The 14581-nt window shown below is 45.0% G+C and overlaps 1 protein-coding gene across 5 annotated transcripts in view; it reads right to left on the reverse strand.

Moving 5' to 3' along the window:
- CARMIL1 (capping protein regulator and myosin 1 linker 1) overlaps nucleotides 1-14581 on the reverse strand; it is a 254387-nt gene that overhangs the window by 25950 nt on the left and 213856 nt on the right. For all 5 annotated transcript variants that reach the window (XR_012157297.1, XM_073331850.1, XM_073331849.1 and 2 more), the window contains 2 exons: nucleotides 6521-6587; nucleotides 6007-6203 (listed from right to left, as the gene is read on the reverse strand). Coding sequence is in view for 4 of the 5 variants with exons in the window: in XM_073331850.1 (XP_073187951.1) it covers nucleotides 6007-6203; nucleotides 6521-6587 (264 nt within the window). In the remaining variant the exon portion in view is untranslated. The remainder of the gene's footprint in view (nucleotides 1-6006; nucleotides 6204-6520; nucleotides 6588-14581) is intronic.

Consider the following 14581-nt stretch of genomic DNA (forward strand, 5'->3'; position numbering starts at 1 on the left):
CAAATGAAATTAATGGGCAACAGGTTTAAAACAAATAAAAGGAAGTTGTTCTTCGCGCACAGTCAACCTGTGGAACGCCTTGCCTAAGGAGGTTGTGAAGGTTAGGACTAAAACAGGGTTTAAAAGAGAACTGGATAAATTCATGGAAGTTAAGTCCATTAATGGCTATTAGCCAGGATGGGTAAGGAATTGTGTCCCTAGCGTCCGTTTGTCAGAGGGTGGAGATGGATGGCAGGAGAGAGACAACTTGATCATTACCTTTTAGATTCACTCTCTCTGGGGCACCTGGCATTGGCCACTGTCAGTAGACAGGATACTGGGCTGGATGGACCTTTGGTCAGACCCAGTATGGCCATTCTTATGTTCTTATTTATGGTTAAATTAGTGCCTGGTGGTTTCCCATATTAATAATTTAATATATTATTAATTCCAACAAGGCAAAAGCTCAAATCCTTTAAATTGTGTAAAAAGAGCAGTTATTTAGTATTCAAGCACACTTTTTTGTTAGCAGTTTTTCAAAATGGAACTCCTGATCTGTGTATTTACTGTAGATACCGACAGAGACAGAATCTTTGTCAGCTGTTGTTCACCTGGTTTAGAGAGTGGTGTGAGTTCTAGTGGTCTGAATACAAAATTAGGAGCCAGAACTGTAGTGTACTAATTATGCCTCAAACAGACTGCCTCTGTGGCCTTAGGCAAGGGCACTTTAGGCCAAAACTTTCAAACTGAATGCCAGATTTAGGTGACTAACTTTAGGCACTCAGCACTGACTTTCATTGAGAACTGTGGTCTAACTCCTCTTTGTGCCTTTGAAAAGTAGACCTTAAAGCCAAAGACAAAAGGAAGAGATTATCCAATTTGGCTGACTCTCTCAAGGGAGTATTGTAAAGATCAGTTAGTGTTTATACAGCTCTCTGAAGATGAAACACACTAAATATTATGGGAGGGATTCTCTCCTTGGCTCTGCCTCTATATGCTGGTCTTCCATAATCCCTTTCTGCTGCCAAACTTCCATATCCAGGAGGGGGAGAACACTCCCAATTTAAACACTGAATAAAGCCTCTTTAGATGGCTCTAAAGAGGACCCTGAAACAGCCCCAGTTTTGGCAGTGCTACCACTCACAAGGCAGCACGAGAAAGTTGCTACCACGGCTACCACTCTGAAACTTAACTTAGATGGTCTAAATTGCATCAGGGAATGCTCTGGCCCCAAAATCTAGAAAATATAAAAGGTGGCATAAAGCCACCTTAGCCCCTCTGCACCTGAGATCCAGGTTCTGTGCTTGCAAGGGGCCAGGACAGATTCTCCTCTTACGGGTATGAGAGAACAATTACTGTTAATATCAAACCCTTCCCTATTAAGACAAATAAGACAGCAGCCTGAATATGAACTAATGTATTGATACTGTGACAGGGTCGGGCCAGATGACTACAGGAGAGTGACAGAAGACATATATTCGCCCCAGGTTGAGTAGGTCCCTTTTCCCTGGGTAAGGCAACAGGGAAAGTTGCAGAACAATCAGGAACTTTCTGGAAACAATTAAGACAGTCAGGCTGATTAGAACACCTGCAGCCAATCAAGAAGCTGCTAGAATCAATTAAGGCTGACTAATCAGGGCACCCGAGTTTAAAAAGGAGCTCACTTCAGTTTGTGGCATGCGTGTGAGGAGCTGGGAGCAAGAGGCACTAGGAGCTGAGAGTGAGAACGCGGACTGTTGGAGGACTGAGGAGTACAAGCATTATCAGACACCAGAAGGAAGGTCCTATGGTGAGGATAAAGAAGGTGTTGGGAGGAGGCCATGGGGAAGTAGCCCAGGGAGTTGTAGCTGTCACACAGCTGTTCCAGGAGGCACTCTAGACAGCTGCATTCCACAGGGCCCTGGACTGGAACCCGGAGTAGAGGGCGGGCCCGAGTTCCCCCCAAACCTCCCAACTCCTGGTCAGACACAAGAGGAGTTGACCTGGACTGTAGGTTCATGTAAACGGCCAAACTGAGGGCTGCCGTGAATCTCCGAGGCGAGCAAATCCGTCAATAAGCGCAAGACCCACCAAGGTAGAGGAGGAACTTTGTCACAATACACACATGAAACTTTCTGGTTCCTGAATTGCTGAGCCATGTGATGAGCTTTGTAATCTAATACAATGAACAATAAGACAGTAACTAGAGCACTTATATACCTCTGCTGTGGCACTGTATTCCTCATTTGAAAATATAAGTCCTTTTGGTAAAATCGCATTGTTTCCACTTAAAACAGAATGTGTTCTTTTTTAATAAGGGAAACATCTTTTTCAAAGTAGCACAGTGATGACTTCTTTTTCTGAAAATAATTTGTCTAATTGGAAATGTCAGAACATATGTAATAACACATATACTGACATCTGTTTTTGGACATCGATATTTATGGTCTCTGGATGTAAATATTTAGCTCATCAGTCAAAAAAATCTTGATATTGGCTTCAAGAGAAGTCAGAATCCATTTAATGTTGGCACTGAAACTCTCCAGAGAAACAAATATTTAAGTATCAAAGCCAAGAGCATTTCCTGAAGGAGGCAGGCATGTAACATTCTGAAAAAGAGGTAACTAATGTGAGGGGCTGGCTCTATCTGATGTTGAGTCTGTCTGGTAAGCTACTGGCAGAAGACGCATACAAAAAACCCCATAACCACAAGCCTGCAGGTGTGCACTGAAAAAGACAGTCAAGTGCTCAAAACAGCTCCTTCGATGGCAACAAAAGTAATGACAGAGGTAAACATAAACGGTGGGGGATTTAGCAGGGAAATTAGAGGGCAATTATTGGGCCAAGACCAAGACCAGAACTGCCCACCTTGGGAGGGGAAACGCAAAAGAATATCAGTGCTCACTTCTCGGGATGTGGGGGAGGGAACGAGTGTGGTACAGCTATGCTTCTGCAGGGAGTAGTTGAGCTTCTGCTACAATAAACGCACAACCGTAACTGAAGACTCCAATCTCCGTGTATTCCTGTGTCTCCGTTGGTCATGTCTGAAGACACAGGATATCCTAATTGCATGTCCGTCTGTCGTGTCTGAAGGCATGCCCCAACAACTAAAATTCTACCAAATACAGTGACTGCATCACTAACAATGTACAATCACCACCAAAATAACCAAGGCACAGAACGATTTTACAGATGCAATCTGTAATGCCAGTTATTGTTCAATACTGCAACAATACATCGATTTCTGCATATTTTATACTTTACTCATCTAATGCTGAGAAAATTGCATCAAATATGTAAAATACGTTCAGCAGATAAAGAATTTCTTTATGCCGTAAGAAAGTGGCCTGAAAGGAAAATTGAAAAAAAGCAAACAATTTAAAAAAAAAAAAAGAAAGAAAGAAAAATTCAGGTCCTTTCTTTACTGAATTACATGCAGGACTGGAAAAATCAGTGGGATAAGACCTCACAACAGACTGAATGCTGAACAACTGAGAAAGGAATCGATTTTTATTCAGTCTATTTAAAACTTGTTGGCCTGTTCTTTGTTAACACCTGTAACTACAATGCCTCAGAAAAACTTGGGAGAAAAGAGGTTTTTGTTAAAAAATTTAGCACTCTCACCCTTTCAGGTAAGGGGGAGGGACTGCTTCAGATTCTTCTAGTAAAACCAGGGAAACCCAGACCTAACACTTCTGAAATAACTGGGGTAAACAAGCAGGAAACAGAAAACCACACTTTTCTTTAAGAACACCTGAAAGGTGTGATGTGTCCCTCCCCACGCTCCAATAAACAGCATAAAATAATAAATAATGACAACAAAGCGTCCCCTCCTCTTTTACCGGTCACCTTGAGTCTGTGCAAGTAAGAAAAAACAAATGCCTTGTCATCCAAATGTGGTCACTGTTCCCAGAAATACTGCACTGACATAAGGAATAACACTTGCTTGTTCTTCATAAACAGTGAGCAAAGCTTTTCAAATACAAGATGCTATCTATGCTGCGCTTCACATTTCCACGCCAGGTAACACTGCACTAAAAACCCCCAATCCTTCCTCCCTCCCCCCAGACACCAGGATCCTCCAATTCTGAAAACATATGACTGCATGGAAGCAGAAGAGAATGGAACTTGACTCTGCCTGGACATAGTGCCGGTGCTAAGTTTTCCATAACAGAGGTATAGTCCCAGTGCCAGATGACCTCACTTACCCAGATGTCACAGGACACAATAAATAAGTTGAGACGACTGGCGGAAGTTTAGAAAGTGGGAGAATATGACTCAGTTTAGTATGATAGATTTGGAAAAACAAGGCTGTAGTGTACTGCAGTCGAAGGGCCAGCTAAGTCTCTGTCCCCTCTGCACGGCTCTGTCAGTACAAAAGAGATGGCAAGTTGACTTTAAAAAAGACCCAAACAGCTGGCTAGGGTTTCTTTTGGCACAGGAGAACTTCTGAGTGAAATAAAACTCTATACTATCCACTCTTGGCCTTTCCCAGCATAGGGAGTATTTGGCCACAGTGATTTCTGCTCCGGCAATCCCAGACCAGTGGAAGGGTCTCTAGGAGCCTGTTAACCAGCTAGTATAATTTTGGAGCAGTAATGAGGCTGCTCCAAGTTGCAGCAGGGGCCAAACTGGCCCCTGGGCTGCCTCTTGGATAAGGGGTGCTGACAAGTGATATAACACCATCTCTGCTCTCCTCAAGGATCTGGCTGTATAGCTTGAGATGCAAATTCTGTCTGCAGATGTCCATGCCAGAGAAAAAGAACTGGGGTTGTTTACGGAGCAAAAAGAATCACAGAGACCCTACATATGTGTTTAACTGTGCTCCACAGGAGCTCCATCTGCAGCAGTGAAGTAGGTTGTATTTTTTGGTGTGGGCAATGGCATAGAGAGTGATCTGTTATTATTCAGATCCACTGGCTCAACCCGTGTCTTGAGTATGGGGTCACAAGTGGCTGCAGAGGTCCTGGAATGGTTCTACTGAGAGCTGCTGGAGACAGGAATATGTGCCAGTTTACTCAGGTTTTGTGCAGAAAAAGAAGGATTTCAGTGTCACCATGTCTCACAATATTTAGTGTTTTTCCGGAGTAATGTGACTATGTGAGAATCTCAGCTTTCACTTAAAAATCTAAATAAGATTTTATCCCTCATGTTACAGAGAAAAGCTTGAAAAGGTGACCTGAGTGCACCCCTAAAGGCTCAAAAAACAGAGGCAAAGAAAAATATATTTTTAAATCTCAAGATTTTAAAGACAATCTGATAATTGTGGGGGGCCTGACTCATGCTTTTTGAGTGCTTGGGGTTGGCAAAAGTGGGATTTAGTCTTTATTGTAAGAAACAACCAAGTACTAAGATCAGGGGTGGGCAAACTACAGCCCAGGGGCCACATCCGGCCCTCCAGCCTGTTTAATCCAGCCCTTGAGCTCCCGCCTGGGAGCTGGGTCTGGGGCTTGCTCTGCTCCCACGCTCCAGCCGGGGAGCGTGGTCAGATGCCGCTCTGCACATGTGTCGAGACTCCTAGAAGCAGCAGCATGTCCCCCCTCCACCGGCTCCTACGTTTAGGGGTAACCAGGGGGCTCTGTGCACTGCCCCCGCCCAGCATCACCCCTGCAGCTCCCATTGGCCAGAAACTGTGGCTAGTGAGAACTCCAGGGGCAGTGCCTGCGGACAGAGTAGCATGCAGAGCTGCCGAGCTGCACCTCCACATAGGAGCCGGAGGGGGGACATGCCACTGCTTCCAAGAGTTTCTTGATGTAAGTGCTGCCCAGATCCTGCACCCTGACCTCCTCCCATGTCCCAGCCCTGATCCTCCTCCGGCACTCCAACCCACTGCCCTAGCCCAGAACCCCCTCCTGCACCCTGAACTCCTCATTTCTGGTCCAACCCCAGAGCCCACACCCCCAGCCAGAGCCCTCACCCCCTCCTGCACTCCAATTTCGTGAGCATTCATGGCCCACCATACAATTTCCATACCCAGATGTGGCCCTTGGGCCAAAAAGTTTGCCCACCCTGACTTAGATCCTCAGCAATCTTTTAATGGTCACTCACTGATGCTTGGCTGGGCTGTTGTTTTTTATTCCTTTTAGGCCTTAATTTTGTAAAGTGCTCCAGTTTTCTCCCTTCCTCGGATGGCAGCTCTGAGATGAATCCAAAAGTTCGTTTGTCCAGTCTACTGGAAAGGAACGGTGGATCTTCTATATGGATAGGTACTTCTTCCAGTGCTTTATCCAGGTCAAATTCCATTTCTAAGAGCAATCAAAACCTTTAATGAGGACTTAATATGGTATTTTAAACAGAAAGTAATGGCATCATTTGCATTAGGACAGTAACATGTTTGTGGAAAAAGGTGGACTATAGCTAATAAATGTTTATTTCTGAAGTGTTTCACCATAGAAACTTCAAAAAATAAAGTAAGTTCGTTGGACCACAAACTGCAGTCCAGAGCGAGAGTCTTCTGCATTTTCAAATACAGGAGCACTTTTCTCACCTTCTGAATGTAAGGAAGCGGTTTTAATAAATTATAAAGAAAAAAAGGGAAGAAAAAGAAAAGATACCCACTTACCAAAAGCCCTAGACACAGGCCGGAGCATTCTACTGTGGATGCTTTTCCTTTTAGACTTAGGAGTCATCTATGAATAAAAAATAAAATAAAGAGGTGCTTATTTGGATAGAAGAAATAGTTCAGAGTAATTCTTACCTTAAGAACAAACAAATCAGTTCATAAGGCATGTTTGCCTTGTAAATACAGGGGGGAACAGATTTTTTTTCTTCCTAAATACTTTAAAATTATCTGACATTTCATTGATATGAATCGATTGTACACCAGTGAGGCAGGGCTAGAACTGAGTCTAAAACATCCAACTGATTTCAAACTTGAAATATAAGTATCACTGAACTTTACAAACATTAGTAAAGTGATTCTCGGCACAAGTGAGGCTACTTTATCTCAGCTTTACGTATGGGGAAAGTGAAGTACAAGGAGTTAACTGAGTTGCCCACTACTCCACAGTAAGTCTGTGGCAAAGCCAGAAATAGATCCCAGTTGTTCGGACTTCTGTTGCAACAACAAAACCATGCTTCCTCCGTTCATTTATCAATGATACCTTATTGAAATCAATCAAAAAATTTAGGCATATAGGTCTTTTGTCACCACCATGTCCCTTTCTACCATAGATTGTGTCTTTTAAAGCCTATTTCACTTCCTTGTCAGCCAGATGAATTGCTGAGTGTGCTGCAGTTTTTTGTTTAAATTTGTTAAAAGCAATTATTTTTTCCTAATAGCTAAATGCCCTATTTTCTCAAAGCAGTTTTGATATTCCGTTGCTTAATTACTACTCTGGCTTACACACAGGCTTGGCAGAATTCAATTTTTGTTTTTCTCATTTCAGTGATTAATGTTGATTTTTATTTTTAACTGTTTTTATTGTTACAGTTGCTGGAAACTCGGGAGGGGCGCTGTAGGGTTGGGGTTAAAGCTGCACTGAAAGCAAGGCTGCAAGGGGCTCCCAGAACTGACAAGGGGGCTACTGCATGGCTGAGGGGACCAAGACACCGGGGCCCAAGATGCACGAGAAGCTGCATTCCTGGTCCTGTAGAGACCCAGAGCCAGGAATGAGAGGACGATGACGAGCCCCATCCATAGGGTGCTGCTGAACAGTTTCTGCCCAGGGATGGCTCTCATACCCCTGGTTGGTAAGGGAGCAGGGCTGTGAGAGTGGGGATGCAGAGGAGACCCCTGGCTAGGACTATGAGGAGAACGATGAGCACCCTGCAGCAGGGGGTAGGGGGCCACCCGCAGCTGAATGTCTCCTGCTTGGGAATGGAGCCAGTCAGCAGTAGGGTGACCTCCCTCAGCACCAGGGACTTGTCCTCCTCCTCACAGCTCTGCTCTGCCGTGATAGGACTGCAGCCTTTCCCACACCTGGTGCCTGCAGGTATTGGGTGCCCTCTCCAACCCTGCTGGTCACAAACCCACTTCTTCATTCACCTTCCAGGAGCATGGAAGACATCCCTGGGTAGGAGCCATTCAGCACTGGGGTGGCATCCCCCGTGGCCAGGGACTTGACCACCTTATGGCCCTTGCCAGGCATCTCTGCTCCCCTGAGCCAGGACCACAGCCTCCCCACACCTGCCGGGATTAGGTGTCACCTGCCCTGCGGCAGCACAGGGAGTCATCTGCAGCTCTGCTGTCACGGACCCGGTCTCTCTCTCTCACTCCAGTGACAGCAGGACTGCAGAGGGCTCCCGGTGTTGCTGCAGGGCTGGTGATACCTGATCCCAGAAGGTGCAGGGTGGGTAGGGAGAGGCTGCACTCTTACCAATTGTATATTTTTTCCTGTCGATTTCAGCGTGGCAGGAAATTGAATCCTGCCAAGCCCAGTCACAGATTCCCCAAGTATATGTAGTAGTACTAGAAGATATAACTCCGGGACGTCTTTAAAAAGTGGAAACCAGCTTTTATCAGCAATATCTCTGGCAATGTCAGGGTTTCCACAAGTATGGGTTATATTCACAGAATATAAATTCAAAAATTTATTTATTGAATGTATACATTATTATTAGATGACTTTTTCACTCCTAGATTAAAGAAAATGTTGTGTTAAGGAAACAACTGACAGACGTAACACATTGTTCACTGGAAGAAAGACATTTATTTTGCTCTATGAAATATCCTGAAAATTCATATGGTAAGAAAGGCCTTTTGCAATGGATAAGGCAGGTATCAGCAATTCTGAGCTTCTCATGTAATTTAATGTGGACAAAGAAGCTAAACTATAAGTTGTGCTTATCTTTTGAGAAGTCACTCTAAAAAAATGACAACTTCTTACTCACACAAATCTGTTTCCACTGAGTCACGGAACTCTTTATCTGCTTGCTTTAGCGGCATATGTATATTTCCACCTACTGTTTATTCCTGTTAACAGTAGAATATCTACACAACTGAGAGTGAGTCAGCAGGCTGGATTCTATTCTGGTTTACGCACAATCAACAGAATTGTTAATCAAGTTCTAGCTTCAGAAATCTTCAGATGCTGCTTGAGCCCGAGAGGGTGTACCTAGGCACCAAGACTTCAGAATGAGTTTGCAACATGGATGGTTTAATTTTTAAAAAGAGTTTTCTAGCTTTTTATTTATAGGAAATTTAGTGAAAAATATAATTAGATAAAATAATGACAATTCAAATGATTTATACATGTGTGCATGCAATATATATACACACACATACTTCAGTTGTCTGCATCAGTATTTCCATCTGAATGGCTGTAACTTTGTACTATTCAGACCTGGACAAAATTATGATAGATTTTCATATTAGCATTAAGCGGTTTACCTGCCTCCACTTGATCAAATAAATAAATAATAAAAAGGAGAGGCCAGACTACATAGTAGTCTGATTGTATCTTTTGAGCAACAGAGATGTTTTCCCATTACTATTATAAAGTATTGTCTGAAGCCAACATGCCTTTATGTGGCAGGGAGTTTCCAGTTCCAGAGGATGTCATATTTGACACACATCAATAAATAACAGTTTCATGAGCAACCAGGAAGAAGTCATCAGCAGCACCTTTTCCATTGTCATCTGAGCACATTTAGCATTTAAGTCATGGAGTAACAATAAACTTGAAGCCCCAGAGTGCGGTTTTATTTCTGACACTTTTCAGAGTATAGCGGCACTTCAAATTCAAAAGTGCTTCTGTAATGCACCATAATACAGAGCAAGTGGAAAGAACAAGCCAGGAGCACAGACACTATAGTGACAAGTACTATAAAATGGCTATCAATAAAATAAATGCAATTTTTATATCAAGATTCATCAGCCAGGCACAGGCTCCATCAGCAGCTTGATGGAACTGTACAGAACTGCTCAGCTAAACATGTAGTAGACGAGCGAATGCAATTAGTGGACAGCCATACACCAGAACAGTTGCTTGTCCACTCCAGCAGAATTGGAATTACAAGCAACATCTGTGTCTGAAATGGTTAAAGGCATTTCAACTCTAATTACGAGAAGCTGAAGCCAGTTTAGCATTGAGCAGGGTCAGCAATTAGATCACTATTCCAGTTCCTGGTTGTATTAGCAATTGTGGCCTATTCCTCACAATAATGTATCTGTGTGTATTTTAGTCCGATTGCTGTTCTTTGTGGTGATGCAACTGGAAATCAGATCCACCAAACTGATGAGTTCATGCTCTGAAGATCAGAAACAGTGACAAAAAATAGGTTGATGGGGGATTATCCAGCATCTCATCAACTGACATTTGCATTCACGGGGAATGACAGACACTATTTCAGTTTGAACAGGTGTTCTCGGAATAACAGTTGGGATCTACAAGAGCTGCATAGACACTAGAACAGGGGTCTCAAACACGCGGGGCTATTTCCTGCGGCCTGCCAAGCGGCCCCCGCCCCCACCCACCAGCCTACCTCCAGGCCAGGGGTGGGCAAACTACAGCCCACGGGCTGGCTGGCCTGTGGGATTGCCCCCCCGTGGCCCTGCGAGCCCCGTGCTGCTCCCTGAAGCGGCCGGCACAACATCCCCACAGCCTGGGGGAGAGGGGCAGAGGGCTCCGTGCACTGCCCTGGCTTCCAGGCACCGCCCCCCACAGCTCCCATTGGCCGGGAACAGGGAACCACGGCCAATGGGAGCTTCAGGGGAGGTACCTAGAGGAGTGGCAAAAGCAGCACACAGAGCCTTGTGCCCTGACCCCCCCCCCCCCCCCGGGCCACAGGGACGTGGTTCGGCTGCTTCCCAGAGCAGAGCGGGGCCGGGGCAGGGGCAGAGGCAGGCAGGGAGCCTGCCCTGGCCCCAGTGCGCACCACTACCACCCTGGAGCTGCTCTAGGTAAGCGGTGCCGGGCCGGAGCCCAAACCCCTCCTTCACCCCGTCCCCCAACTCCCTGCCCTGAGCCCCCTGCCTGCACCCCAACTCCCTGCTGCACCCAAGCTCCCTGCCCTGAGCCCCCTGCACCAACTCCCTGCCCTGAGCCCCCTGCCTGCACCCCAACTCCCTGCTGCACCCAAGCTCCCTGCCCTGAGCCCCCTGCACCAACTCCCTGCCCTGAGCCCCCTGCCTGCACCCCAATTCCCTGCTCCCTACCCTGAGCCCTCTGCCTGTACCTCAACCCTCTGCCACACCCTGCACCCCGCACCCAAACTCCCTGCCCTGAGCCCCTGCCACACCCTGCACCCCTCCTGCCCCCCCTGGGGGCAGGGAGGGGGCATAGTTGGGGTGTGGACTTCAGGGAAGGGGTTGGAATGGGGGTAAGGAAAGGGTGGGAAGAGGCAGGGCAGGAGCGGGGCCTCCTGGAAGGGGTGGAATGGGGGTGGGGGCAGCGAGGGGGAGGGGGTGTCAGTGATGCAGCCCTCGGGCCAATCCACTAGTCCTCATGTGGCCCTCATAGTCATTTGAGTTTGAGACCCCTGCACTAGAATGCCAAATTGGGGCACCGCTACAAAGTGGTATAGGACAAGCACTGAATTTCTTGCACTGATGCTCCCAGACACGCACTGGGTGTCATCTTCACTGAGATGTCAGTGGAAGGGGAGACTATGACCCATGATCAGGCTCAGGCTGGTGATCATGTGTCAATCTGTGGACATGAATCACCACTAAAAGTTCTTTGCCAGCTAAGCAGGACCCACCAACTGCAGTGTTTGCCAGGGCTGGAGGTGGAAGGGTATAAATGCTATCCACTTGCCAGGGCTGCATGAGGAGTAGCTATACATACAATTTTATTTGAAAACTTTTAAGTTGTCTAAACCATTTAGATTTTGTACAAGTAACAAGATGGGCTTCTTACCAAGTGACCTTTCTGGATCACAGGCGCAGCAAAATGGGTCAAAGTGTTGTTTTAAACATGCCAGTGTGCTCTTTTTAGAGGCTATTAGAAGACTTAATCTCAGCCAGTGTGCAGTATCCTCTGGCAGCCCAGGATGTTTCATTACTACAGAGGACATGTGAACTTCCGGATTGTGACCTCTCTTCCAGTCTGAGATGGTGGGCTTGCATCCAATTTCCCACAGTAACCAGAGGCTATTCAGACTTCCCTATGGCCAGGCCCCTTCTACCTTCACTCAACAATTCTCCGCCTTTGGCCATACAAACAGAGGAGCGACTCAGTTCTTCTGCCTCCTGTTACAATCCTGGCTTTTACAGACACATTTTGGGGCTGCAGTGAGTGACATTTCCCCCCAGATTTTACCTGAATGGGTCAACGCACTGAGCTTTTTCTGGACCATGCTCCCTCCACCCTCCCCTACTCTTCCAAGTATGGTGCAGGTGGCTGAATGGAACAGACAAAGGGCTAAGGGCTGCTCTGTCTATGAGGAGACTCACGTAGAAGTCACACAGAGAGAGCTTTGCTACACTTACTCCCAAGTCCACAAACCCTTGCTTTGCCAGGGACAGGGGCTCAGAATCTAGATAGCATGTTGAGGTCTCTGTCTACTCACACCAGTTATTTCCCCTGTGGAGGTGCACCCATATAAGTGGGTCAGCCCTCTTCAGTAGCAGGGACCCAACAAACTGAACCATGCTCACTGATTAAGGACTCTTTAATGGGAGGGTCAGATATTCCCATGAAGCTGCCCTGGTCCAATCTGCCTCTGAACTCCCAAGTCCCATGCCATTTTCTTAAGTAACTGAGTCACTTTACCAGATCCCTTGCCTTCTGACTCTAATTCTTGCCCTTCTGGAATCTCTTGGAGCTATCCCCCTATATTTCTTCTCCAATTATATAACTAAACATGGAGAAATGCTGGGGCATGGGGAAAAAACAACTAGAACCACATATAAACACTTAGGGCACTTTTCTAGGTTTTAATAAACCATGTGTGGTAAGCAGAAGAATGTTTTATCTTTACAAAACAGTCATGCAGATTAGAACAACTGATATAACTCTCAAAATGATCAGGATATGGCACTTTCCACATTCCCCCAACCCCTCCAAAAGTTTTCAAATTTAATCTTGTTCCACCCACAGAAGCCCAGTGATTTGCCTTCTCTCCCTTCATTCCCATTTTACTTTTCAAAAATTTGTTTAAAAACCCCACAAAAACCTATGTAAGCATTTTCCACTTGTAAAAAAGCAGAGAAAGTGACGGTGTAGAAAGTTAATTGTGAGACCAGCATTCATAAACTAGGTACTATTCAATGTGACAAAGAAAAACAAACCAGCCCAAACACAATGACCTAATGGTCTTTTCAATCTCAAATTTCTATGACAGGAAAATTTCAATTTTCATTTCATTAAGATGGACTTGGCTTCAATACGAAACTGAATGAACAGAGTTTTCTTGAGCAGTAACATTTTTGTTTGTACCTCTTTCATCAGCACTCTGCTTCATTTAGTCTTCAGTCCAGGGCTGTTTTAAATTCATCAGACGTTATGTTAGCTCAACCTTCTTGTAAAACCTAATCTCACCTCTAAATTGCTGCGTATTTCATTCAGTAACTGAAGATGGATGACACTACAATCTCCCAGGAGACTAGGAAGGCAGTACAGAAGCAAATGGAGCACAAAAACAAACAAGTAGGCCAGAAAAAGCAAAGCTAAAAAAATACTTACACTTGTACAGCAGAGAGTCTCCATGCAGCAAAAAAAAAGAAAGAAAAACAGAATATGAATGGAGGGAAGACAAAGCAACAGCAGTTCCCAGGGAGAGAGGCAAACTAAAAGTCACCAAAAGTAAAGAAAACTAAAGCTGAAACACTTACAAGTCTTAGCAGGAAAGGTGATATGCAAGAATGAGATAAAAACCCTTCACACAGAGAGGCACGGCAATAGTTTTCTCTTCTCCATATTTGGATGTGATAGTTAACCAGGGATGTGGTCTCTGGCTAAATTAAGACCTGTAATTTTCAACCAATGCAGCTCCACCAATGGTAGCAACACCTGCACTCTGTCTGTGCTCACGCTTCCCCTGTTGCTATTACTAGTGGAGTTTTACCACAACAAGGTAACAGTCCAAGGAGAGGATGGGATGTAAATTAGGTTCATCTTAGTCTTAAATGTAGACACTAACATGCAGAATAGAGATCCAGAGGTAACATAGTTCCACAAGAGAGTTTAGAGTAAGGAAAAAGCTTACATTTAATACCACGTCTTAAATTTTCACAAGAACTTCTGCTGTAATCAAGTGCCACAGATATTCTCATCTTCTTCAGACTGAAAAATTAATACCCTCAAGTATCCTGTTTAACTGTACTGTGATGAGTATTGCATTTTAATGGTTAATATGCTGTCCTTTAGCTTGTCAAGAAAAGGCCAGCCCTGCAACAGAACGCTGTATTCTTAGTAATGTGCAGTTCATTGTTTAGGTTTTCAAGGGACAGAAAAGCAATCATATTATTTTTTCTTTATGTTTTTATATTTTCTGCAGTAATGATCCTCGTCAGGCAGTTAATTTCCTTGAAGTTACCCTCAGCTACATGTCTCAAAGACAGAAGTGCTTCTGAAGGACAAGAACAAAATCCTCATATAAGCACCATGTCCTTTATCTCCTCGCTTGACTCAGAAATCCCATTTGGCTGCAGTGCATTCAGTCTTAGCTTTATCCACAACTGAATTCTCCTCCAATATTTGTCTGGGCAAACCTACCTGTTATCATGGCTGCAGCATTA

Source organism: Lepidochelys kempii, chromosome 2, assembly GCF_965140265.1.
Source record: "Lepidochelys kempii isolate rLepKem1 chromosome 2, rLepKem1.hap2, whole genome shotgun sequence".
Classification (NCBI taxonomy): domain Eukaryota; kingdom Metazoa; phylum Chordata; order Testudines; family Cheloniidae; genus Lepidochelys; species Lepidochelys kempii.